The sequence below is a fragment of the Anomaloglossus baeobatrachus genome, chromosome 5 (genome assembly GCF_048569485.1).
Source record: "Anomaloglossus baeobatrachus isolate aAnoBae1 chromosome 5, aAnoBae1.hap1, whole genome shotgun sequence".
Taxonomy (NCBI): Eukaryota; Metazoa; Chordata; class Amphibia; order Anura; family Aromobatidae; genus Anomaloglossus; species Anomaloglossus baeobatrachus.
The window spans coordinates 516,256,226-516,283,217 of NC_134357.1; the positions used below are offsets into that span (position 1 = coordinate 516,256,226).

General features: G+C 52.3%; 1 protein-coding gene across 1 annotated transcript in view; it reads left to right on the forward strand.

Annotated features, from left to right (window-relative positions):
* LOC142312867 (uncharacterized) overlaps nucleotides 1-26,992 on the forward strand; it is a 180,174-nt gene that overhangs the window by 13,590 nt on the left and 139,592 nt on the right. Inside the window, exons 2-3 of the mRNA XM_075351853.1 lie at nucleotides 22,400-22,414; nucleotides 22,501-22,621. Of these exons, the coding sequence (XP_075207968.1) occupies nucleotides 22,400-22,414; nucleotides 22,501-22,621 (136 nt within the window). The remainder of the gene's footprint in view (nucleotides 1-22,399; nucleotides 22,415-22,500; nucleotides 22,622-26,992) is intronic.

Consider the following 26,992-nt stretch of genomic DNA (forward strand, 5'->3'; position numbering starts at 1 on the left):
TCATATATTTCCATAAAGCACTCACGCTCAGTTCAGGAGGCCGCCAGCTTGTCCGTGTATTGCAGTTATTTGGCCTTATGACTGCCGCCTAAGTAAGAGAATGGGAGAAACTTCTACCAAGATGCCCCACATCTATAAGACAAACAGTGCAGTCCCTGGGACTGAACTAAGGTCAGAGAAATGGGGCTGCAAGACAAAAACTGGATGTGCCAAAAAGGAATCACACACACATCCATATGTACTGTACATTGACAGTAGAGATTATCCAATATCCAGAAATTTGACAAATCTCACAAATTTATCAGGAAACCTGATTCACATCAAAGTTCTTGTTGCCAATTTGCAGAGTGAAGAGCAGAAAAAGTGCTTCCTGGACAAAAAGGAGATTTCAAAAATTTGAGAATTCTATTACACATAAATAAATGTGCTCATCTCTAATACACAGCTCCACTACATAAACAGCATACCTACACGGCGGTGCCCCCGCACTCCATACAGCGCCACCCCTACATAGTGTACCCACACGGCAGTGCCCCTGCACTCTACCCAGCATAGTCACACAGCGCCACCCATACATAGTGTACCCACAAGCCATGACCCCCTAGATGGTGTACCCATCATGCGCCGCCCCATCCCAAGAGGCCTCGATGCATCCCCACATGTGTCTGTACTAACATGGTCCCGCTCTGTGCCCCCATTGCCAACTCCACGTCATACACCCACGGCTTTACCATATTCAACTCATACCTACATGGCACCACCCCATGACCGTGTACACACATCATTCTGACCTATCTGTCGCGGGCGGGGAGGGCGCTGCGCTCACCACGCTCGGGTCCGGCGCAGCTGCTGCTCGGTGGCTCGAGCGGTGGGCCGGATCCGGGGACTCGAGCGGTGCTCCTCGCCCGTGAGTGAAAGGGGTGGTTTGGTTTGGGGATTTGGTCCGTGACGCCACCCACGGTTTGTGGTGAGGTTGGGGCACCACCGCTGCTGGTGACGGGGATCCCGGGAGCGATGGCAGGGAGCAGCTGGGATGTTGTTTCCCCCTCCGTTGGTAGGGGTTGGTTGTCCCGGGGCCCGGTGAGGTGAGGCGGGGAGGCACGGTTGGTGAGGTGCAGGGTCGCGGGGGCAGCGTGGTGCCGGATGGCACGGTGGTACTCATTCAGCCAAGAACGGATGCAGAGTCTCTGGTAAAACAAACGGCTGGATGGACGGGTCCCGCAGCTGGCTGCTGTGGTTTCTCCCGGACGGTTGGTGGTGGCTGCCTTTCCCTGCACCTTTTGTGTAACTTCGGTCCCGATGGCTTCCCACCAGTAACCCGCTCCCCAGCGTGGCTATATGCCGGAGGAGCCCTTTTGCCCACAGGCTCTGGCCCTGGGAACTCTAGCTGTGGCGGTAGCTGTATTTCCCTTTCGCTGTTTGGACGGTTGCCTTCAATCGGGTCTTGGTTGTTTGGAAACCCCTGGGGTTCTGGTCACTAACGGATTTGACCTGTTTAATGGCGACTCCAAGCCTGGTCGGGGTCTGCAGGCCCTGCCGGTTTGTGCTGGCTTCACTTCGCTCCCCAACTTGGTACCGGCGGGCCACCGCCCGTCCCCGGTCCTACGGTTCCGTGTTGATCTGCCTCTCCTGCAGACGGCCACCACCGTCTGCCAACCTTGCTCTTGGTGCCCGGGCCACGTACCCGGACACGGTCAGTCTGCTCCTCTACTACCACTTTACTCCTCACTCTTTGACCTCCCTTACTCGACTGCCTTACTTTCCCGCCTCCAGGACTGTGAACTCCTCAGTGGGTGGGGCCAACTGCCTGGCTCCACCCCACCTGGCGTGGACATCAGCCCCTGGAGGGAGGCAACAAGGATTTGGTGTCTGGCTGATGTGCCTATCTCGGGGTGTGGGGTGTGTTGTTGCAGTACCTGTGACGACCTGGCTAGTCCAGGGCGCCACATTCGCCCTTGGTTAAATGCAGACCGTCTGCGGGCTGCCCGTCCATCACCGGTTTTATTTTTCTTTTTTAACTGAAAGAGGTAGAAAACATGTAAAAACATTCAACAAGCAATTTTTATGGATCTTCCCTTAACATGAGGCACAGTACTTTTAACGTTACTAACGGTAGTCACTTTTTATTAAAACAGACGGCTTCCGCTCTCCCACCCAAACAACCTGGCCCTGATGCTGCCCCTAAGAAGTGGGCAGCACCCCTTGACCCCAGTCCAGATCCAGGCTGCCCAAGCGGGAACGGGTACAGTGTTTCGCACCCTACGTTCACTTCAGGGGACCCCACGTCCATGGGGGACCCCTGACCCCCGGAGAATCGCCACCGGTTACTGTAGTGGTGGGCCTGGGCCATCTCTTTCCTCCAGGCCCATCCTCCAAATCAGCCCCTCCGGAGGCGGTAACAGAATCATGCCAACATATTTACATTTCCACTAGTTTGTGGTTGCCCTGCTAGTTCTCAGGCATGTCCATAAGTAGTTCCTTATGCACGGTAACAAAGGGTCCCTACGGGGACTACTTGCCGGCAACGGCCGGATCAATCACAGTCGACAATCAGGTAACATCTTCAGTTGATTACAGTCATTCATCTAACAGGTAACGGTACTGGTGGTCCCGACGGGGACAACGGTGCAACGGAGGGACCGCCGCCTTACTTTAGATCCACAACACAGGCCGGATGAGGGGGCTGGGCCGGCGCTTGGGCCTCCTGTCCTCCTCTCAATTTGGCATCCAGGGCAAACCAGCCCCTCTCTCCACAGTGCCGTGTGTAGGTAACTAAGTCGCCCGGGAGCAGGTTGCGGCCCGGGTGGTCCTCTGGCAGATGGGCATTAACGTCCCGACGGGCCACAAACACTTCGGCCTCCAGGCCCGGCTCGAAGATACATCCGTATCCCCGACGGACATCGAACCTTCTCACTTTCCCCTCGTGGATCGGGCCCCGTACCCGGAAGGTGGCTCTGCGGAGGCTCTCCTTTTCTTGGATGGTGCGGGCTATCAGCTCAGCCTTCCGCTTCTCCCTCTCCGCAATTTCTCAGCCCAGCGGGGTTGGTTCCCTGTCCCAGTAAGGGGCTGCTGCTTGCCCCTGCGTGCGGGTCGGGCCCCGCGGGATTTCCACTACACTGCCCACTACTGGCGCCCTCGGTGGAAGATCCCGCGGTGACATGGCCTGGGGCGCTGCCTTGCAGCATCGACCCGGCGCAGCCTCAGCCGAGGTGTGGGGGATGGGCACAGGGGTCCTCTCCCGCTTGACCTCCTCCTCCTCCTGCACGGGACGGATCACCGGAGCCGGAACGGGACTAGGCACGGTTACTTCTGGTGCCACCGGCATGCCTTCACCGACTGGCGATGTCTTCAGAAGCTTCCAGGGAAGCGGCTCGGGGCGGCTACGGGCTTCAGCTGCAGGGGGGTCCGCTTGGGCGGATAGGCAGGGTTCCGCTACCGGTTGCGGGGGTAGCGGGCCTAGAAGCGGGGCAGCGGCAGCCAACACGGGTAACGGGGGAGGCAGCAGGGGCGAGCGGGGCGCAGACCGGGCCCCTCAGCCGCAATGACCGATCCCGTAGGAACACAGGGGTGTAGGTCGCTTACCCGCTTTTCCAATTCTTCCTCCACCTCGCGTCTCCATATGGCCGCCACCACGTCCGCCATGTCGGCCTCCTACTCCTCCAGGAGGAGCTGCATTCGGACCTGCAGGCGGCTGCTCAGCTGGACGGTCCGGACCTCCACCCACGCTGCGGTTCCAGGCGCGGGCACTGCGGTGTTACCGGACGGACAGTGCATACTGGCAGCGGTATCTCCCAGGAACCAAATATGGCCGCAGGGTCCTGGCGTCCCTGCTTTTATAGCCGCGGTTCACATGCGGCCGGACGCGATCCATCCCCCCTTGGTCTTTTCTCAGCACCCTGTCTTCAGGGGCGGAGCTTCGGCTTTCGCGCCCCTACTGCTCGAGAAGATGCTCGAGCGGGAAAATCTTCGCGCCTAAGATGGCGGCTTCTGAAATTTTTCGGCCGGACACTGCCGGTGGGACACAAGGCGCACTTCTACCAGCCGGTAGAACGGTAAGATCCTGTTCGTGACGCCAAGTTGTCGCGGGCGGGGAGGGCGCTGCGCTCACCACGTTTGGGTCCGGCGCTGCTGCTGCTCGGTGGCTCGAGCGGTGGGCCGGATCCGGGGACTCAAGCGGTGCTCCTCGCCCGTGAGTGAAAGGGGTGGTTTGGTTTGTGCATTTGGTCTGTGACGCCACCCACGGTTTGTGGTGAGGTTGGGGCACCACCGCTGCTGGTGACGGAGATCCCGGGAGCGATGGCAGGGAGCAGCTGGGATGTTGTTTCCCCCTCCGTGGGTAGGGGTTGGTTGTCCCGGGGCCCGGTGAGGTGAGGCACGGTTGGTGAGGTGCAGGGTCGCGGGGGCAGCGCGGTGCCGGATGGCACGGTGGTACTCACTCAGCCAAGAACGGATGCAGAGTCTCTGGTAAAACAAACGGCTGGATGGACGGGTCCCGCAGCCGGCTGCTGTGGTTTCTCCCGGACGGTTGGTGGTGGCTGCCTTTCCCTGCACCTTTTGTGTAACTTCGGTCCCGATGGCTTCCCCACCGGTAACCCGCTCCCCAGCGTGGATATATGCCAGAGGAGCCCTTTTGCCGGCAGGCTCTGGCCCTGGGAACTCTAGCTGTGGCGGTAGCTGTATTTCCCTTTCGCTGTTTGGACGGTTGCCTTCAATCGGGTCTTGGCTGTTTGGAAACCCCTGGGGTTCCGGTCACTAACGGATTTGACCTGTTTAACGGCAACTCCAAGCCTGGTCGGGGTCCGCAGGCCCTGCCGGTTTGTGCTGGCTTCACTTCGCTCCCCCGGTTCGGTACCGGCGGGCCACTGCCCGTCCCCGGTCCTACGGTTCCGCGTTGATCTGCCTCTCCTGCAGACGGCCACCACCGTCTGCCAACCTTGCTCTTGGTGCCCGGGCCACGTACCCGGACACGGTCAGTCTGCTCCTCTACTACCACTTTACTCCTCACTCTTTGACCTCCCTTACTCGACTGCCTTCCTTTCCCGCCTCCAGGACTGTGAACTCCTCAGTGGGTGGGGCCAACTGCCTGGCTCCACCCCACCTGGTGTGGACATCAGCCCCTGGAGGGAGGCAACAAGGATTTGGTGTCTGGCTGATGTGCCTATCTCGGGGTGTGTGGTGTGTTGTTGCAGTACCTGTGACGACCTGGCTAGTCCAGGGCGCCACATATCCATCTTGCATAAACAATGATCCATCCCATCCAAACATGGCTGCTCCCAATCCACTTTATACATACCTCCACCCTCTCCACCTCATTCACAAATGCATCTGCCCCGCCCACACACATTACTCCACCACATCCATATCACGCACATTCATGTCTGCCTCGGACACACATGGTTCTACTATATGTCCATACAAGTTTTTTTTTATGTTTATATTTGTTTATGACCATTTCACTTAAATCCTAGAGGAGCGCGGGGCCATATTGGGCTTTCTTGTAGTAATAAATTGGGGTGTGGCTCCCCCGGGCTGTGCTCCTTTATCCTCCCAGATAACCCCACACTGGTTTATTCCCAGTCACACATGGCTCCTCTATCTTCCCCTGTCAGTCTGAGGCCTTGGTAAGCACAGAGAGGTGAGTCCCTGGAGTTGGGGCCTCCACATTGGGCACAGCTTGTCCTGGCTGGATGGATTTCATGCTTTGTGATAATATAAAATTGGTAACTAAGAGCCTCATGTTTTATACGTGTATAGAAGAAGGGATTCATGTAGTCATTAATGGCGGTGTGCTGACCCATCGTGTATGTATATGATTATATATCACCACAGCTTATTTGTGCTCCTGTACATTAAGGCTGGTTTCACACTACGTCTTTTTAACATCCGTTGAAAACGTTTTTTTAACGGAAGTACGGATCCTGCTTTTACAGCAAATAACGTATGCAAACGCATATGTTATTTTGCAGGATCCTGCACTGGATGTTAGGGGCGGGCAAAGGAGTCATGTGATCGGGATTGAGGGGAGCTAGACTGGGAGGAGGCTTCTGACAGCTGCAGACGCTGGTAACCAAGGTAAACATCGGCCTTGGATACCCGATATTTACCTTGGTTACGAGTGTCTACAGCTGCTAGGAGCCGGGCTGCGTGCACATAGCAGAGCCGGGCTGCGTGCACATAGCAGAGCCGGGCTGCGTGCACATAGCAGAGCCGGGCTGCGTGCACATAGCAGAGCCGGGCTGCGTGCACATAGCAGAGCCGGGCAGCGTGCGAGAGAGAGAGGCGAGAGGAGAGAGAGAAGACGAGGAGAGAGAGAGAAGAGAAAGAGACGAGAGAGAGACGGAGAGAAGAGAGAGAGAGAGAGACGAGAGAGAGAGAGAGAGAGAGAGAGAGAGAGAGAGAGAGAGAGAGAGAGTGAGAGAGAGAGAGAAGAGAGAGAGAGAGAGAGAGAGAGAGAGAGAGAGATGTCGAATGTCGAGGATCCTGTGACATACGTTAATTTGACAAAGACAAAAAACGCTACATGTTGCGTTTTTGAAACATGTTAAATTAACGCAAAATGACGGATCCTGCGTCTAACGGACGCAAACGAATGCAAACGGAAGTGGACGTGAGTCCATTGAAAATGCATTAAACACAAAACGGATTTGCACAGGATCCGTACTTCCGTTAAAAAAAACGTTTTTCAACGGATGTTAAAAAGACGTAGTGTGAAACCAGCCTAATACTACAGGTGTGCGGCTCTGAGCTTTCTTGTATGGATAATGTGACATCACAGGTCCTGTAAGCACAGAGCAGCCATATATCTAGTGTGCGGCTCTGCAGGTGGAGGGGTGTGGAGATTCCCCATTACTGGGCACACGACACATTAACCCCCTCAGTATTGAGACTATTTAGGTGTTTTTGTTTTGCCACTGTCAAGAATCGACTTCCTTTTTTTTTTTGTTTTTCTTTTCATACATACATAATACCCCACAATGAAAGACAGGAAACATGTATAGGTCCACATTGTGCGGTTACCCTTAGGGTATGTGCGCACGTTGCTTTTTACCTGCTTTTTTGCTGCTTTTTCTTCTGCGCTGTTTAATGCCAAAATGGATGTGTTCTTCTATTCAAGCAAAGTCTATGGGAATTTGGGTTTCTTGTTCACACTATGTTGTTCAAAATGCTGCCTTTTTGAGGCAGAACTTTGGTCAAAAACTCAGCTTTTCAAAGAAGCAACATGTCAATTGTTTTTGCCATTTGGGTTTTGCACTGCAAAGCTGAGTTTTTGACCAAAGTTCTGCCACAAAAAGGCAGCATTTTGAACAACATAGTGTGAACAAGAAACCCAAATTCCCATAGACTTTGCTTGAATAGAAGAACACATCCATTTTGGCATTAAACAGCGCAGAAGAAAAAGCAGCAAAAAAGCAGGTAAAAAGCAGGTAAAAAGCAACATGCGCACATACCCTTACTTGGCCCCCCGACCACATAGTGTAATGTTCCTGCAGTACTGCCATTCCCAACACACACTGTTTCTACGGAACCACCATCCCCCCCCCCACGCACAATGTAATGTTCCCACAGTACTGTCATACACACACAGTACAATGTTTCCACACTATCACTATTCCTAAGCCCTATGACACGTGCACTATTATACTACAAATAATTTTATTTTGTTTTTTCTGATTTTATATCGTTAATATTCTAGAGTTCCATTATTAGGTACCTGGCTGTTATTGCTTTTATATTGCAATGTTTCCTCCTCTTTGTGCCAAGACCAGGGCTGTATGTACAGTTAGTGCTGCCCTTGGCACAGATCTCCCCTTATATTCTGAGAGTTGGCAGTTAAAATTTTTATTTATGGGGTTGTCCTGGATTTTTTCTTTCTTTTTTGTAGCAGCAAGGAATAATATGGAATACTTTTCTGTTAAATATTCTCGTTCATTAGTGGCACCATTAGAAGGGCGGGGCCACACGGGGATCTTATTAATTCGTAAGTAGTCTACACACATTCTCATGGTACCATCCTTTTTCCTCACAAGTACCAGTGGAGCAGCCCAGGGGCTGCAACTGTCGCGGATCACTCCTGCTTCCTTCATGCTTCTGAGCATATCTTTGGCCCATTGGTAATGGGCAGGTGGTATGGGCCTATACCTCTCCTTGATAAGTGGGTGAGTGCCTGTGGGTATGTGATGTTGTACCCCTTTTATCCACCCAAAATCCAATGGGTGTTTACTAAAGACCTGCTCATACTCCCGGACAACCCTGTAGACCCCTTGTTTATGATGTGCAGGTGTAGAGTCGGTGCCCACGTGTAATTCCTGACGCCACTTCTCCACCGGTCCCTGGGGGCTGTCACCTGGGAACTGACTAGGCTTGTTTGAGGAACCCGCTGCATGGATGTCATCTGCATTGACTACGAACAGCTTGGCTATGGTGGCATATCTGGGTAGTGCGACCTCCTCTTCCCCACAATTCAACACTCGCATGGGCACTCTCCCCTTCTGGATGTTGACTACCCCCCCTGGCCGTAAACACGGTGGGCCAATGCTCTTAGGGCAGGGGCTCTACCACTGCCTGGTAATCCTGTCCACGGGAGCCTACAGCTGCCCTGCACCATATAATCATTTCACTTCGTGGGGGCACTAAAAAAGGGGCCACATCAATCACCTGTACACCACCTATCTCCCCTACAGAGAGATTTACCTGTTGCCGCTGCAGGAGGTCTCGGATCTCACGTTGCAGGACTCTGCCGCCCTGCTCCCGCAGTCTCAGACAGCTGTTGAAGCAAAAACAATACTTCTCCTATACAATTTTCAATGACATTTGTGCCTAAAATAATCTTAGGGTTCCGATCACTAGGATCATTCTGTACCACTATGAGGTCTTGCCTCATCAATTCTACCCGGCCCACCTTAATGGTCACCTCCTTGAACCCGATTTGAGTCACTGGTAGCCCGTTGACAGCGTAGATGGTAATGCTGTTATCTGGGGGGTAAGTTCATCGTCAAGCCAAAACTTCTTATACAATACATAGGGAGTAGTTGTTACCTGGGAGCCGGTATCGAGGAGTGCAGAGGTCAGGATCCCATCCAGGGTGATGGAAACGATGGGTCGTCCCCCTACATACTGCTCTCGCAGTCTGCTGGGCATTGGGAGTTTATTTCTGGAGATTGGCCCTTGGCCCCAGGGGTTGCCCGTTTAAAAGACAGCTCCGTGTGTAGTGGCAAGTCTTGTTACACTTATAACAAACAGGTGGTCCATACCGGTCACTGTTCCATCCTTTATACGCCAGGGTTCTCTTCCTTATCCAGGGGACATCTTCCGGGCAGTCGGCCAGCTGGATTTCCCTCGATGGTGTGGTCTTTGACTTGAGCTGCATCACCTCCAGAATCCTTGCAACGTCGTTACTCAGCTGCTGTACTTGGGCAGACAAATCACTTGTTCCGCTCTCGGGTGTTATTAGAGGAGCCGGCTCTGGCAGTGCTAAGGCAGTAGGCTTCACCTGTAATGGGGATGTGCCAGCTTGCCAAGATGGGAGTGGAGAGTCAGGAGCCTGCGTGAGCTGCAGGGCTTTGATTGCCCGCTCTTTCAGGGTAGAAAAGTCCTGAGCAGAAAGTTCCAGGGCCCACAGCCGGAGCTGCTTGCGGTCCTCCACTGACCCTAAGCCTTGCAGGAACTGCTCCATCAGCATCTTGTTCCCTTCCAGCTTTACAATATCGTTAGTCAATCTCGGGGTCCGCAGCGCCGCTTGTAACTTTAAGGCGTAATCCCTAATTCTGTCTTGGGGCCGCTGTTTGCAGCTATAGAACCTCATCCTCAGCTCAGCCTCTGTGCGGGTCTGAAGTGTAGCTCCCAATCTCTTAAAGATGGCGGGTACCGTGACCCGATCCTCCTCAGTCCATGTCTCCACTTCCAGTTCGGCAGCGTCGGTCAGCTGCCCCAGTACCACGGACGCCCGCTGCCGTCCGGTCAGGGCATACATATCAAGAGGGTTACATATCTTCCTCCAGAATCCCTGCAGCGCATCTGGTCGGCTATGATACTGTGGGAGCCAGGCGGCGCCCGGCACATAGGTCAAGGTTATCGGCGCAACCGCCGCGGGTCCTGGTGCCACCGCTCCTGCGGCCGGACCAGCGTCCACCGCACCAGCGGTCGGGTGGAGGCAGCGCTGCCACACTTCCATCGTCTGGCACCGACATTCTCGCGCGCTCCCTCGGTTTTCACTCATCACTCCTCTCAATGCTGTGGCCCTCTGGGAACTTCCGGTTCCTCACACTCAGGACGAAGGACGGGGCTTCTGCTTCGCACGCTTTCGCAGGGAAGATGACGTTTTAGTTCGAAATCATTGCGGAAGATAGCAGAATTAGCGGGAAACGGGATCTTGACTTGCGGACCTCTGTCCCCAAAGCACACGTCACCCAGGTAAGTGGGTCCTGCTCGTATCCTGTTTGTGACACCATGAATTTTGAGGTGTGCTGCCCCCGTGTCAGCAGCCGCGCTGCTCTGATCCGGATCCGTGGTGGCTCGAGGGGTCTTCGGACCCGGGGGTCATGCGGCCACTCAAATTAAGGGGGTATGTACAAGGGATTGTGCATTTAAAGTTTGTGACGCCACCCATGGTGTGTGGTAAGGTGGAGTACCACCACTGCAGCTGGGAGTACCTGGGGGCGATGGAGTGGGCAGCCAGGTATTTACCCCTCCACAGGTAGGGGGGTATGCCCCGGGACTCGGTGATGGGTGGTGGGATGGGCCATTGGGGAGGTAGGGGTCACTTGTGTACTCACTCAGTCCATAAAGCTGACACCGTCAACTTAGTAAACCAAAGTTCTGGACACCGCTGCCACTTAAGGCCCCGGCACACACTACGATATACCTAACGATATGTCGTCTGGGTCACGGAATTTGTGACACACATACGGCTTCGTTAGAGATGTCGTAGCGTGTGACACCTCAGAACGACTGTTAACGAGCAAAAATACTCACCTTATCGTTGCTCGTTGACACGTCGTTCATTTTCATAATGTCGTTCCTCCTTCTGCGCGCCGGTTTTTCGTCGTTCCCGAGGCAGCACACATCGCTCCGTGTGACACCCCGGGAACGACGAACACAGCTTACCTGCGTCCCGCCGGCAATGCGGAAGGAAGGAGGTGGGCGGGATGTTACGTCCCGCTCATCTCTGCCCCTCCGCTTCTACTGGGCGGCCGCTGTGTGACACCGAACATCCCTTCCCCTTCAGGAAGAGGATGTTCGCCGCCCACAGCGACATTAAGGAGGTGAGTACGTGTGACGGGGGTAAACGACTTTGTGCACCACCGGCAACGAATTGCCCATGACGCACAAACGACGGGGGCGGGTGTTACGGGGAGCTGTCTGATAATAACTGAAAGGAGTATCAGACAGTCAGGGTCCACCGTGCAAAGACTTTGCTGCAGACTATGGCAGAGTGCAATACCTCTGTTAACTCACAGAAGGATATAATAAGTAAGTAAAGCAATTCCTCCCTTACTTGGAGGGTGTGTGGAATGATCTCTGTTAATAATCACAGAGACAAAAGCAATGTGTGCGAAATGGCACCTACCTAGGTCCGCTCTTCTAGTGGTGCAAAAGAGACGAACAGCAGCGTAAGCCGCACAAAGCTCCTACCTGCGTTCGCTCCACTAGTGTGCGAGGACACGAACCACTAGATATGCCACCTGCCTAGGTCCGCTCTTCTAGTGGTGCAAAAGAGACGAACAGCAGCGTAAGCCGCACAAAGCTCCTACCTCTGTTCGCTCCCCTAGTGTGCGAGGATACGAACAACTGCCAGACGCAGTATAAGGAACGATACCCTAGCGGCAACGTCCACCTACGAGTAGAATCACAAGGCCCAGCCAGACCATGTGCCTCAGGCACCTGCCTATGTCCGCTCCCCTAAGAGGTAAGGATACGGACAGCAGCCGAAGCTGTAAGGTATAAGAACGCTACCCTGCCGGTAGCGCTCACCTAGGATAGACAGAGGAATGCCTAGAGGAACGCGCACAGAGCGTCTACTCATATGCATGAACCAAGAGGACTGAGCACCATGCGGCGTGTGTCAGGGTCTTATATAGACTCTGTGCCTCATCCAAGATGGAGGACACCAGAGCCAATCCGCTGCCAGAACGACAGGAGTGACGTCATGCTGGCCTATCACCGAGCAAGACGTCACAAGCACATGACCAACGACCAATCGCATAGAAGGTGTCAGAGACATGTGACCTCGTGTCAGCGATGATGTCACCCGCACATGTGCAATGGCTCCAAGATTGGACTTAGTCTCCAGCGCTCGCACATGTGCAGTAGCAAGAAATCTGGACTTAGTCTCCAGCGCTCGCACATGTGCAGTAGCAAGATATCTGGACTTAGTCTCCAGCGCTCGCACATGTGCAGTAGCAAGAAATCTGGACTTAGTCTCCAGCGCTCGCACATGTGCAGTAGCAAGAAATCTGGACTTAGTCTCCAGCGCTCGCACATGTGCAGTAGCAAGATATCTGGACTTAGTCTCCAGCGCTCGCACATGTGCAGTAGCAAGAAATCTGGACTTAGTCTCCAGCGCTCGCACATGTGCAGTAGCAAGAAATCTGGACATAGTCTCCAGTGCTCACAGCAACCGTAACAGTACCTCCCCCTCAAGGGCCCCCCTCCCGGCGACGCAGGTAATCGGCAACTAAGTCGGGAGCATGGACAGCCTCCTCAGGCTCCCAAGAGCGATGTTCCGGGCCATAGCCCTCCCAATCTATCAAGAAGAACCTGCGCCCTCTAACCATCTTAGAACCAACTATGGCTCGTACCTCATAGCTAGAGTGAGAGGAATCAGAGGCAGGAGAGTGCACTTCACGAGCGTGAGGTAAAATAGCCGGCTTTAGCAGTGAGACATGGAATTTGTCATGAATCCTAAGATGGACAGGTAACTTCAATTGATAGACTACAGGATTTACCTGTCGAAGAACCTCATAAGGACCCAGGAAGCGAGGAGCAAATTTGACAGAGCTCACTCTAAGTCTCACGTGTTTTGCAGAGAGCCACACAAAGTCCCCTGGAGAAAAGACAGGAGCCGGGCGACGAAACCGATCGGACACCGTCTTCATACGGTCCTTAGCTGCTTGGATCGACTCTTGAGTCCGATCCCAAACCTCTCTGGCATTAGTTGCCCAGTCGGCCACAAGAGGAGGAGGTGCAGCAGCGGGAAACGGTACCGGTACCCTAGGGTGTTGCCCATTATTGAGTACGAACGGTGTCTGCCCAGTGGCCTCAGCCAGCGAATTGTTAAGGGCAAATTCTGCCCAGGGTAGGAGGGAGGACCAGTTATCGTGGTTCTCAGCAACAAAGTGTCGAAGGTATATAATCATAGATTGATTGGTACGTTCAACCAAACCATTAGTCTCCGGATGGTATGCCGAAGAGAGATTCAACTCAATTTGCAGAAGGCTACAAAGATCTCGCCAGAAACGGGAAGTAAATTGCGGGCCTCTATCACAAATGATACGATCTGGCATCCCGTGAAGCCTAAAGACATGCTTGAGGAATAGTTTGGCTAGTACCCTGGAAGATGGGATTCTCGATAACGGTACGAGATGAACCATCCGGGAGAAATGGTCCGTAATGACCCACACAAATCTATGTCCCTGTGAACATGGAAGATCACCCACAAAGTCCATGCCTACCATCTCCCATGGTCTATCTGGCACTGGTAAAGGATGCAAGAGCCCAGCCGGTCTCTGCCGTAATGGACGGTTGCGAGCACACGAGTAGCAGGAACCGACATATCTCTTGACGTGGCTGGCTAAGTGTGGCCACCAATACCACCTCTCCAGTAACTCTCGTGTCCGCCTAATACCAAAATGCCCACCCACCTTTGAGGTGTGGGCCCATGACAGTATATCATTCTGTCGATCAGGCGGAACAAAGGTCTTGCCCGGTGGGATTTGGTCTAACGTCACAGGGGAGAGCGTATGAAAAACCCTGGAGGGAAGGATAAGACGAGGTTCGTCAATCTCTTCCTGGGTAGAAAGCATAGAGCGAGACAGGGCGTCTGCCTTGTTATTCTTACTCCCAGACAAATAGTTGATGGAGAAGTGAAAGCGGGAGAAAAACAAGGACCAGCGGGCTTGGCGAGGATTCAGACGCTGAGCGGTTTGTAAGTACGTCAGATTCTTATGGTCTGTATAGACCTGGAAAGGATGTTTCGCTCCTTCCAGCAAGTGACGCCACTCCTCCAAGGCTAATCTCAAGGCGAGCAGTTCCCTATCCCCAATGGTATAGTTTCTCTCTGCCGGTGAAAAGGTTTTAGCAAAGAAGAAACACGGCCTTTTTCTACCTGCACCGTTCTTTTGATACAAGACCGCACCAGCACCCACTGAAGAGGCATCAACCTCTAAGAGGAAGGGCTTATTCTCATCGGGTCTTTGAAGAACGGGAGCAGTTGAAAAGTGTCTTTTTACTGCCTCAAAAGCCTGAGATGTCTCAGTAGACCAGGCTTTGGGATTAGCACCTTTCTTAGTCAAGGCCACCAAAGGGGCCACCAAAGTAGAAAAATGGGGTATGAACTGCCTGTAATAATTTATGAATCCTAAGAAGCGTTGCACCGCCTTCAAGGAATGAGGTTCGGACCATTGCAGGACAGCAGAGAGCTTTGCAGGATCCATAGCCAGACCCTCTTGTGAGATAATGTAACCCAAAAAAGGCAATGAGGACTGCTCGAATACACATTTCTCGAGTTTAGCAAACAATGAGTGCTCCCTTAAACGGGAAAGGACACGAACGACATCCTGACGATGAGTCTCCAGATCAGGAGAAAAAATCAGGATGTCGTCCAGATACACCACTACTGAGGATAACAGTAAATCCCTGAACACATCGTTTACGAAGTCCTGAAATACTGCGGGTGCATTACATAACCCAAAAGGCATGACGAGGTATTCATAGTGACCGTCTCGGGTGTTAAAAGCGGTCTTCCATTCGTCACCCTTTCGAATTCGTACCAAGTTATACGCACTCCGCAGATCCAACTTCGTAAAAACTTGAGCTCCTCTCAGTCTGTCAAAGAGCTCCGAAATTAAAGGTAATGGGTATTTGTTCTTTATTGTGATTGCGTTGAGACCCCTGTAATCTATGCAGGGACGCAAATCACCCTCTTTCTTCCGAACAAAGAAAAACCCAGCTCCCGCGGGAGAGACAGACTTACGAATGAACCCCTTCTCTAAACTCTCTCTTATATAGGTCGACATGGCCTCCGACTCAGGTATCGACAGGGGGTAAACCCTGCCTTTAGGTGGAACCGAACCTGGGATAAGGTCTATGGCACAGTCATACGGCCTATGGGGTGGAAGAACCTCAGCACCCTGTTTGGAGAACACGTCAGCGAAATCCAAATAGGGTGTAGGTATGGGAGAGAGATCAGTTGATGCAACCGCAACGACCTTAGGTGGTAAGGGAAGACATCGGGACTGACATTTCGAACCCCAACTAATAATGCTGTCAGACTCCCAGTCAATGTGAGGAGCATGAGTCCGAAGCCATGGAAGACCCAGAAGGACGTCGTCTATACCCTCAGGCAAAACAAGAAAAGAAATCTCCTCTATGTGACCCTGAGACAGGGAAAGGCGCAAGGGAACTGTCCTCAATGTAATGGAGTCAGACAACATAGTTCCATTAACAACACGGACAGGAATAGGCGCCTCTAACATGATAGAGGGAATATTGTGTCCCTTTACAAATCCTGAGGACACAAAAATCCCGTCAGCTCCGGAATCCACAAAAGCCATAATAGGCCATGTTTTCTTAGATAACGAGAGCTGACCTGGGATACAACACTTAGAGGGTGCAGAAGACGTCTCTAGTAACCCCCCTCTAATGGTTACTAGGCCAGGGAGTTTCCCTGACGACTAGGACACTTGTTGGCATAGTGCCCAGCCTGACGACATACGTAACATATAGGAGGACCAGACTTGCGTAGTCTGGAGAACGTATGACCTAACTCCATAGGAGTGGGAGATGTTTCAGATGCTGAGGAAGATGGTAGTGGACCCTCAACAACTGGAATAGCCTGATGCTTAGGGCGTGAGGAAGAGACCTCGAGTCTACGTTCCTTATGGCGTACATCGATCCTCGTTGCTACTGTGATCAAGTCCTCCAGAGAAGCAGGGACCTCACGAGTAGCAAGGGCATCCTTGACATAGCCTGCCAACCCTCTCCAGAAGATAGGAATCAACACCTTCTCTGGCCAATCTAGTTCTGCCACCAGAGTTCTAAAAGCAATGGCATAAGAACTAGTGGATAACGAACCCTGAGATAGATCTAACAGTCTCAGGGCCGCATCATGGGTAACCTGCGGACCCATGAATACCGCCTTAAGAGCATCAAGAAAGTCTTGATGTCTCAGAGTAACCACATCAGAGCGCTCCCATAGGGGAGTCGCCCATTCTAAGGCTTTGTCCTGAAGTAAGGAGATGATAAAGCCTACTCTGGACCTCTCCGTAGAGAAGCGAGAAGAGTTGACCTCTAGGTGTATCTGACACTGACTAATGAAACCACGACATGATCTGGCATCGCCAGAATATCTGTTTGGCAGAGCAAGTCGAGGATCATGTGCAGATGTCACCATGGTCTGAGGTTTATCCTCTATACTCTTGAGCCGTGACTCAAGTACTTGTATGTAACGGTGTAACTGCTGATATTCTGCCATAACTGCCAGACCCTTGGCTCAGTCCTAATGTTACGGGGAGCTGTCTGATAATAACTTAAAGGAGTATCAGACAGTCAGGGTCCACCGTGCAAAGACTTTGCTGCAGACTATGGCAGAGTGCAATACCTCTGTTAACTCACAGAAGGATATAATAAGTAAGTAAAGCAATTCCTCCCTTACTTGGAGGGTGTGTGGAATGATCTCTGTTAATAATCACAGAGACAAAAGCAATGTGTGCGAAATGGCACCTACCTAGGTCCGCTCTTCTAGTGGTGCAAAAGAGACGAACAGCAGCGTAAGCCGCACAAAGCTCCTACCTGCGTTCGCTCCACTAGTGTGCGAGGACACGAACCACTAGATATGCCACCTGCCTAGGTCCGCTCTTCTAGTGGTGCAAAAGAGACGAACAGCAGCGTAAGCCGCACAAAGCTCCTACCTCTGTTCGCTCCCCTAGTGTGCGAGGATACGAACAACTGCCAGACGCAGTATAAGGAACGATACCCTAGCGGCAACGTCCACCTACGAGTAGAATCACAAGGCCCAGCCAGACCATGTGCCTCAGGCACCTGCCTATGTCCGCTCCCCTAAGAGGTAAGGATACGGACAGCAGCCGAAGCTGTAAGGTATAAGAACGCTACCCTGCCGGTAGCGCTCACCTAGGATAGACAGAGGAATGCCTAGAGGAACGCGCACAGAGCGTCTACTCATATGCATGAACCAAGAGGACTGAGCACCATGCGGCGTGTGTCAGGGTCTTATATAGACTCTGTGCCTCATCCAAGATGGAGGACACCAGAGCCAATCCGCTGCCAGAACGACAGGAGTGACGTCATGCTGGCCTATCACCGAGCAAGACGTCACAAGCACATGACCAACGACCAATCGCATAGAAGGTGTCAGAGACATGTGACCTCGTGTCAGCGATGATGTCACCCGCACATGTGCAATGGCTCCAAGATTGGACTTAGGCTCCAGCGCTCGCACATGTGCAGTAGCAAGAAATCTGGACTTAGTCTCCAGCGCTCGCACATGTGCAGTAGCAAGAAATCTGGACTTAGTCTCCAGCGCTCGCACATGTGCAGTAGCAAGAAATCTGGACTTAGTCTCCAGCGCTCGCACATGTGCAGTAGCAAGAAATCTGGACATAGTCTCCAGTGCTCACAGCAACCGTAACAGCGGGTGCGATCGCTCATGCTATTGAACGATACATCGTACCGTGTGACGGGGCCTTTAGGGGAAGCACGTCTGGGTCCCATTTCTGCTGGTGTTGCCTGATGATCTGTGACCTTTCCCTTGGCACCTTGTTTTCTTCTAGTTGGCCCCTATAGCTTGAAACTAGTCGGGTCCCGCTCCCCAGTGTGGCTAACTGAGGGAGCTTGCTCTCAGGGTTCAGGCTTGAAATTTCCTGGACTGTTTTAGTGGAAAGTCTTATCCCCCTCGTTGCGCTGGTACCCCGATTTTGGAGCATGTGGAAAGCGGATCTTGAAGGCTCTATTCTCATCAGGTAAATTGTCAGGTTGCCTGAAGCTACTCCCTGACCTAGAGTCCACGTACCCCGTCGTGCCCTGGTCCCAGCCCGGTGATGGTACAAGGCCGCCGGCTGTCCTCCACGACAATACCATGCCCCTTGTCACGATCCCCTGCGACCGGGGGTCCAGCTACTACGAGGCTCAGACCAACTTCTGCTACCTAGTACCTCCAAGGAGCCCAGCTCCTGACCTCCTCTCTCATTCACTTCCAACACTACACTGGCCTATTCCTGACCTCCCCTTAACCAACCCCCAAGTGGGCAACCCTATTTCACTCAGGCCGTCCACTGGTGTCTGGTGGGTGTAGTGCAGAGTGTTCCTAGGATCTTGATTAGCTGGTTTTTGCAACACCATTGGTTAGGGACCCGTAACCAAGGAGGAGGTGGATATTGCACAGAAGGGCAGATTGCACAATACCCTGTGGTGACTTGATAGGCCAGGGCGTCATACTGGGATATAGGGTAATATTGGTCCGAGTGGAATGCGATGTTTTATCACATTCTACTCGCTCTGATTTTCATGCCGTGGGGCTTAGGCCTAATGGTCCTAGTTAGTCAGTGTTATCTTTTCAATTGTATGACACATGGTAACTACAGAACACAAAGATCCCCAGATCCCTGGTACAGCTGCTAAGTCAGTATTCTGTGATCGGCAGACCATAGCCCTGTGCTCCTCCTCCTCCTACCTAAGTCTTCAGGCCTGAAGACTTATGTTGTGTGTTTTAACAATAATGTCAGAGGACATAATAATCGGAAAAGCTGCAAGCAATGCCAGATGATCAGAGGAGGATACCGGTACTTTAGTCTGGTGGCCATGGACTACAGACATGGCTGAAGGTCCAAAATCTTATGCGGGCGTCACACGAGGCGATCTATCGTGCGATCGCACCCGCCCCCGTCGTTTGTGCATCACAGGCAATTAGTTGCCCGTGGCGCACAGTCGTTAAACCCCCATCACATGCACTTACCTGCTGAGCGACGTCGCTGTGGTCGGCGAACATCCACTTCCTGAAGGGGGTGGGACGTTTAGCGTCACAGCGACGTCACACAGCGGCCGGCCAATAGAAGCGGAGGGGCGGAGATGAGCGGGATGTAAATATCCCGCCCACCTCCTTCCTTCCGCATTGCCAGCGGGACACAGGTAAGCTGTGTTCATCGTTCCTGGGTTGTCACATGGAGCGATGTGTGCTGCCCCGGGTACGATGAAAAACCGGCGCAGAGAAGAAAAAACGACTTTTTGAAAATGAGCGACGTGTCATTGAGCAACGATAAGGTGAGTATTTTTGCTCGTTCACCGTCGCTCGTAGCTGTCACGCGCTCTGATATGTCTAACGATGCCGGATGTGCGTCACTTATGATGTGACCCTGCCGACATATCGCACGATATATCGTCTCGTGTGATGCCCACATAAGAAATCCTTTTAATCATCTCTAACATGTCATACATCCACTCATCCACTGAAGCAAATTACTGTCCTCATCAATTGTGCCTGCATAGATGACTGGCTGCAGTGGTCATTTGGATGTATGAGACCTCGGCGCAGAAGCAGCAGTGCTGGTGTGACGCCCTGGACTAGTCAGGTCGTCACGGGGTTCTGCACAATCTTTCTTTCCCCGTGCAGGGCTCAACCCCCCCCTATGGTTCTGGGTCCCCACCTTGCGGTACTGCCTCCACCAGCATCCACAAATCCTAGTTACACCTCGCACCACACCCTGTCAGGCACACCAGTGGGCTGCTAAGCTGGAATAAGGCCGCCCACCTGGGGGTCAGGCAGGGAAGTGGTAGGTGACAAGTCAGTTCGCTCCCCTGGAGCCAACTGCTCTCTTCGCTCCCCTGGAGCTAAGTGTGTGGAAAGTGGGAGTTGGAGCTCCCAGGGGAAAAGCAGACTAGGTCGCAGACGGTGGTCTGGACCAGGAGGAGTCGGAGACCCGGTCGCGGGAGACTGGGACTGGGTGCTTGGCTAGTCTTGGAGGATAGCCGGCAGCTGCAGTTCAATAGTCGGGCTAGGACCGAAGACACGTCGGGGTACATGGACCCTAGGTCAGGGAGAAGCTTCAAGCAACCCGGCAATTAACCTGCGGGGACAGGGCCTATATGGACTGTTCCCACAAAGTTCAGAGATCGGGGGCACTAGAGCAACAAGGGGGATAGGGCTGTCCAAGCAAAGCAGCCCACTGAAATCCCAAGCGTGATCTCCTGAGAGCAAGCTCCTCTGCAACTCATAGCAGGGAGCGGGGCCCGGAAAAGCTCCAAGCTGACGGGCCAACTGAACACTCTAAAATACGGTGCCAGGAAGCAAGCCACAGACCACCAGGCAGTACTGCAGGAGACGGAAGCTGGACGAGCTCCCCAAGAGGGCAGCGGGACCCAGAGACTTGGTTTACTACGTTGTTAGCGTCTGCTTTCCTGCTGAGGGAGTACATCACTAATACTGAGTTTTTGTGATATTTGTAACAAGATGAATATTGTAATTTTGCATAATGTGGCCATCTAGTGGTGATTTTGTGGTATAAATATGTGAAGCCCCGCAGGTGTTGTGTCGGTGTCGGTGCGTTACCTTCAGGGACTCCACGTTGCTGGATCTCCGTCACTGGTAGGAAATCTTCTGTTTTGATCGTGACGCCACTCTCAGTATTGCGGCCAGTAGGGACCGCCACTGCAGGTTGAGGGTCGCCTGGGGCTGATGGTGTGTGCAGTTAGATGTAGTAGCCTCCTGAGAGTGAGGCAAGCCCCAGGGCCCTGTGTAGGTTTGTAGTACCACAAGTCGCAGAATGACCACACAGGCAGGATGTCTTTCAGGGTTTTTACTCACTTCAGGTGGCAGGGTGAGTAACCCGGGCGTAGCTGAGATGAACCAGATGGGAACCAGGTATCCTTCAGGCTGACTTTATGAGGGTGACTACTGACTCGCCTTCCTTAGCCCTTGGTGGTTTGGGGTGACCCCGACTTTTAGTCCCTATGGGGGTCACCCAGGGAAGATGCTGCAGCCTCTCTCTCTCCCCTTCGTTCGCCGTATGCTTGTTCCCCGGACCAGGCCACTCCAGCTTCTTGCCTCCTATGACCTATGGGCCCTCACTGCGGTTACGTGGCTGCGGCTTTTGTGGTGATGTGGTGTGGGCTTTGAGAGCCCCACACCGGCAGGTTTAGCAGAAGAAAGCTGGATCTATCTTCGCTTCGGGATCTGCCGCCCGGTTGGGCCTGGTGCTCTCTAGCAGTCTCCTTACTTCCCACTCCGTGCACTCCCTAGCTGAAGCTGGCTTTCAGGTAGCACTCCTAGTTGACCGTTCTCCCCCGTCTGTAGCCACTGCGCGGGCGCTGTTAGACAGCAACAGCCCCACAGGTCTGCTCCTCACTGAGCCCTATGGAGTTCTGCCCTAACTGACTCACTGCCCCTCCTCTCCTGTTCTTGCCTACGCCACCTAGCAACCAGACTCTCTACCACACCCCCTGAGAGGAGATGGAGGCTCTACCCCCTCCACTATTCCAGTGAAGGTGAAGGCTTGCCCCCTCCTGGGATCCCCAGGGGTCCTCTCATGGGTACATGTGTGAGACCTGATCACTATGCGCCTGTGTTCCACACCCCAGTCAGCCTTCTGGATTACCTGTATTGTACTGTCCCCAGCATGGGTGCAGTACTCAGTGGTGCCTGACCAGGTCAGGGGCGCCACAAATACTCCCTAGTTCCTTATAGACAGGATGTAGTTAAGCTTTTGCAGACACAACCCTGTAGAAGGGGGCTTGGGAGATTAAAAAGTAGCCCTTGGCCATGTTTTGTTGGGAGTTGTAAAGAAAGGAGACTGTGGAGGAAAAGGCCAACTATGCATTAGTGAACGACCTTCGTCCCTCAGCTGTCCCGATACTTTCTCGAACCTACAATCTCTGTGAGTTGGAAAGGACAGGACTCTGAAAGACCTTGACTTTGCTGTGCGGACTAATGTAGTTAAGTGCAAAAAAGGAGGAATGTGAAAATAACATTACAAACAGCGGATCCATGGAAGCAGTCTGCGCTTAAATTGCAAATTATTGTGAATCATGTGGCCCCTGTAATGTTAAAAAAGAGCCCACAATATGCATGATCGGAGGAAGGGGATCACCCTCGCCTGCAACTACTGCCCTGGGCCACCTCCACAACATGTGGCCTAATTTACAATATGTTTTATTTGCTTATATCCCTTGCCAGTCTCTGATTTTTCTGGTGAGTCCTGATAAACCTATAATCCCTACAGCTAATCAGTGACCATTTGAAGGGATTGGTGGGATGACTGTATCATTCTGTGTCAGGTTCGTATAAGGTGTCAAAACACCACCATCTATTTCTCCATGGAGAAGAGCGAATATTCAGAAGGACACAAAGATCTGTACCAGGACACTATGATGGAGGTTCCCCAGCCTCTCACATCAGGTAATAAACAGGACACAGGGCCTATAATTATCTGTACATAAAGATTGAATTCAGTTCTTTTATATATTTCCTCCAGTTCTATCCAGTAAGAGGAAAACACCAGAGAGATGTCCCTGTCCTCTTCTTCCACAGGACTGTAAGCAAGAAAATCCTCGTGTTCCTCATGATCATCAGGTAAATGCATAGGAGTCATAAAATCTCCCCTATGATGAGAAAGTAGAGAGGTGTAAGGGTCTGCCACCCCTGCAATGAAAGACACGGTTTCTGTTTGTTTATACATTGTACATAATTGATGAGTGTATATCTTTCTAGTGTAATGTAAAAAATCTGAGTATGTGGCCACCAAGCGGTAAAGCTGAAGACTGCTTCCTTGGTATCTTCTGGACAAGAAAAGGGTTAAGTAGTAGCGAGTACACCCCTTAGGGGGTGGAGTGTAAGATAGATAGATATGGATTAGCTAGGAGCCTTCTTGTTGTAGACATGGGGTGGTGAGAAAAAGTGAGTAACTTTTAATTTGGGCAGACCCTCTAGGCCAGAGGTCCCCAACTCCAGTCCTCAAGGCCCACCAACAGTGCAGGTTTTTTGCACAGGTGTTAATGTAATTACCTGCCCAGGTGCTGGTTCCAACAGCAGTGCAATGCTAAGGAAATCCTGAAAACATGCACTGTTGGTGGGCCTTGAGGACTGGAGTTGGGGAACCCTGCTCTAGGCCACCCCGGTCACGTGAACATGCAAAGATAGATGGTTAATGTAGCTGGCCACAAGAGAACGATCACTGGATTTGTGTCTGGCTTCACCGATACCAGAAAAAGCTTTTCAATGTAGGCCTGCGTGAATGGACCTGCAAGAGAAGGACTGTGAACGACTCTAGTCAATTCTCTTTGACTCTCACTTGGTCTTGGGGGAGAAAAAAAAATCCCAGTGGTTAGGACAAGATTTTAGGTATGGAGAACTTTAAGAAGACACCATACCTATCTGTGAAATGAAAAGATGGAACAAGTAAAATGCCAGTGAAGGCAGAGGTACTGGAACCAGGGGAGCAGTCTGCACTAAAATTGAAAGTCGATGTAAAGTGGTCAACTGTGGCGCCCCTGAGGGTCCAGTCGCCACAGAGGTACTGCACCTCAGCCAGAGGTGTGGTATCCAATTCCCAGGTAAGGAGGAGGCTACAAGTCATTGCACACATGCACAGACACACACACACTTAATTTAGCAACACTCCATTAGGCCGTGGTTAGGCTGAGCTGCTTGTTAGGGAAAGCACAGTCCCGATGCCAGTCTGGAGGGGGAATTTAGTTAGTGGGAGCTGACTGTACAACATTAGTCAATCAGGAAGTGGATGTGGAGGAGAGAGGTTCTGGAGCTGGAGCAGCTTGTCCCAGGATCAAGAAAGGAGTCTTAGAGCTACGGGAAGAGAGCCATGCACCCGTGGGCTCGCATCCACAGCCGGTATACCGGTGTGCATGGACTTGGCCACAACAGGGAACTGGTCCCTAGACTAGTGGAGAACAACAAGGCTGAGCGAGTAAACTGGAGGCTGAGGTTACTTCAAGTACCAAAGCCACCACCACACATAACCCGCTGAGAAGCTGACCACATAGGAAAAAGGGACAAGGCAGGAAAGCTACCCATAAAGGGGAACTGCGGACACTGGCTCAGGGCACTGTGTGTGAGGTTCGGGGAAGGCGGGAGAGGCCAGCGCAGGAAGACGACCATGGAAGGACCACAGGGGTTTACCGGATTGTGCCTCTGAACTATCCGGGGATCGGCTGGGGCCCATCACAGCAGGACCCAGTACTCCGAGAGCAACCTCTGACTAGTTGTGGTAACCTGGAACTATCAACAGTGAGTAAAGAACTTGTGACTGCATTCCTGTGTTGCCCAGTTATTGCCTGCGCCTCCAGCCCTGCACCCCGCCATTACATCTCAACACCATAGACTCTATCACCTATTTACCATCCCTGGGGCTAAGCTTTACCCGTGGAGAGCTCAACCACCTCTGCTGCATCACCCCCGACCCCAGGGAACCAGCGAGGCAGCGGCGGCTCATATCTGGCCACACATCATGGGTGGCGTCACAAACTCATCTCCACTTGTGAATAACATTTCCTATCTTTTAAACGAAACCACCGGGGTCTCGGAGTCTGACCTTGCCGCTGTCGCATCCACCCAGGACAGGACCAGCCCGGTAACGAGTGCCCCAGGGCCCTGGTGGGCGTGTCACAACCCCCCCCCCCCCTCGCAACATTTAAGAATCGCGCCCGTGATGTATCTGTTTGGCAGGTGTTACGTGAAAATGTATGTAAAGATCTGTTTAATATGCAAATGACCTCCGTGTCTGAATCAGGGCTATGAAGGTCTTGTGTTCAGTCTTTTATAATGAGAACACTGGAGATGGCAGAATTAGAGCTGATTGTAGATGAGATTTCTCCATCTGTCTGTGACTTTTACAATATTTCTTTCAGAGTGTAGATCTGACCCATATTAATACTACAGAGACACATGTGAGGGGTGATGAGCGCTGTAAAGAGGAGATTCCTACAGATCTCCGCACAGGTGAGTAGTGACCACTAAATTCAGAGAAGTCACAGATTCTTCAGTCACCGACCTGTGGCTGCTTTTCCACCTGTGTAGTTCGGCCATCACATCCACATAGTCTCCATACTGCCACTAACTTACTACACGCTGCTCAATCTAAAATGTCCCCCAGGGGTTTGGGCATTGATTATCCCTTTTTTGTAGTGAGATCCATTTCAGCCAGAGCTTACAGGCCAGTGTGTCCACCTGAACATCTGGACTTAGGAGATATTGACCCTTATCTGCCTAAATCTCTAACCTATAAAACCAAATAGCAGCAAACTTAGAATGTGTTGAAAACTTAAAATATCTTGTGGAGTAAAATATAATCCCCATGATGGACCCCTAAGGGAAAGCGGAGGATAATGATGCTGTTACCTTCCTAGAACCCTGGATTCTTACTGAATGAATCTACCTTCTCTCCCTTCTGTGCTGCTGAATCTGCTCATAAGGTCACTACAAGACCAGGTCCAGTCTTTCTGGCCAAAAGTCACTTTTATTACCATTTGCTTCATTTTATTGCCTTCTATACAGATCCTATGTATGATATGGTGTGTTTCTGTGGCACCCCTGTCAGGTGCCACAGGGTACTACATCCAACCCCGGATTCCTGGAAGACCAGTGCTGGTAAACACCACAGCACACACACACACACACACACACACACACACACAACCACGCCTTTTTCCCCCCAGAGTAGGTAACAGGCTAGCCATGGACTTGACGGGTGGTCACCTATAGGCTGGGACGCATCCAATCCACTAGTCAGAAACCTGGGAGGTGGAGGGGCTAGTCAGTGGAGTGGACGGACGACTGACATCTTGTCAGATAGAAAGTAACCAGACATCAAGTCAGTCAGGTGTTGATGTGCTGACCGGAAAATGTGAGAAGTGACCTACTGAGTAAAAGGAGTATGGTTGCCAGGGAGAGTATGGTCAAGTACTCACTGGACCGAGCACCGACTGGGTACAGAACCCTAGTTCAGGAAGACACTTTAGGCTCGCCTGATAACAATCTGCCCGGTGAGGGGACCATCAAGGACCTCACAGACGTTAGTGTCCGGGGTACAGCCGCAGAGAAGGAACCTAAGAACGGTGATGGAGGTAGACCCAAGAGAGGTTCAAGCTGCCTGCCGTACGGGCCCAGACGGAGACAGCAAGAGGAGATCCCCAAAAACGCTCCAAGCCACGTGGACCCACCGACTATTACAGGGTGCATGGAAGTAAAGCTCACCAGTTCACTACATCGGCACTGGAAGAAAGGGAATACTGGATTGGTAAAGACCAGCACAAACCGAGTGGCAGCAACTCCAAAGCAGTGAGTAAAGCACAGGTTAACCCGCAGCACCTGTGTCGTCTGAGTTCTTTTTACACGTCTGCACCCATATACGACCACCATCAACATCCTCCCCTGGGGCCTAGCTCTACTTGCAGAGAGGCATCACACCTAAACTGCCAAATACCACCAGCCCCAGCAGTGAGACTATGCAGTGGCGGCTTTCCCCATATAGCCGCATACCGCGAGTAATGGCACGTAAAACTCTATTTTTATTATTTTTCCCTTGTACAAATTCCCCTTTTAAGTGAACCCTAGGGTCACGGAACTGGGCAACGGCCACCCAGCGCGAACTGTCCCAGAGGTGTATCTGGGGGCTGGCAGGGCATCTGCCCTGGGCTTAGCTGTCAGGGGGGCGCAGTCAGACTGCCTGATGCTGCGCTGTGAAAGTCTCCTTGTGGGCTGCGTTTGCCGCCCTGTAGTGGGAGACGGCTATTCTCTTAGCCCAGCTGTCACGCT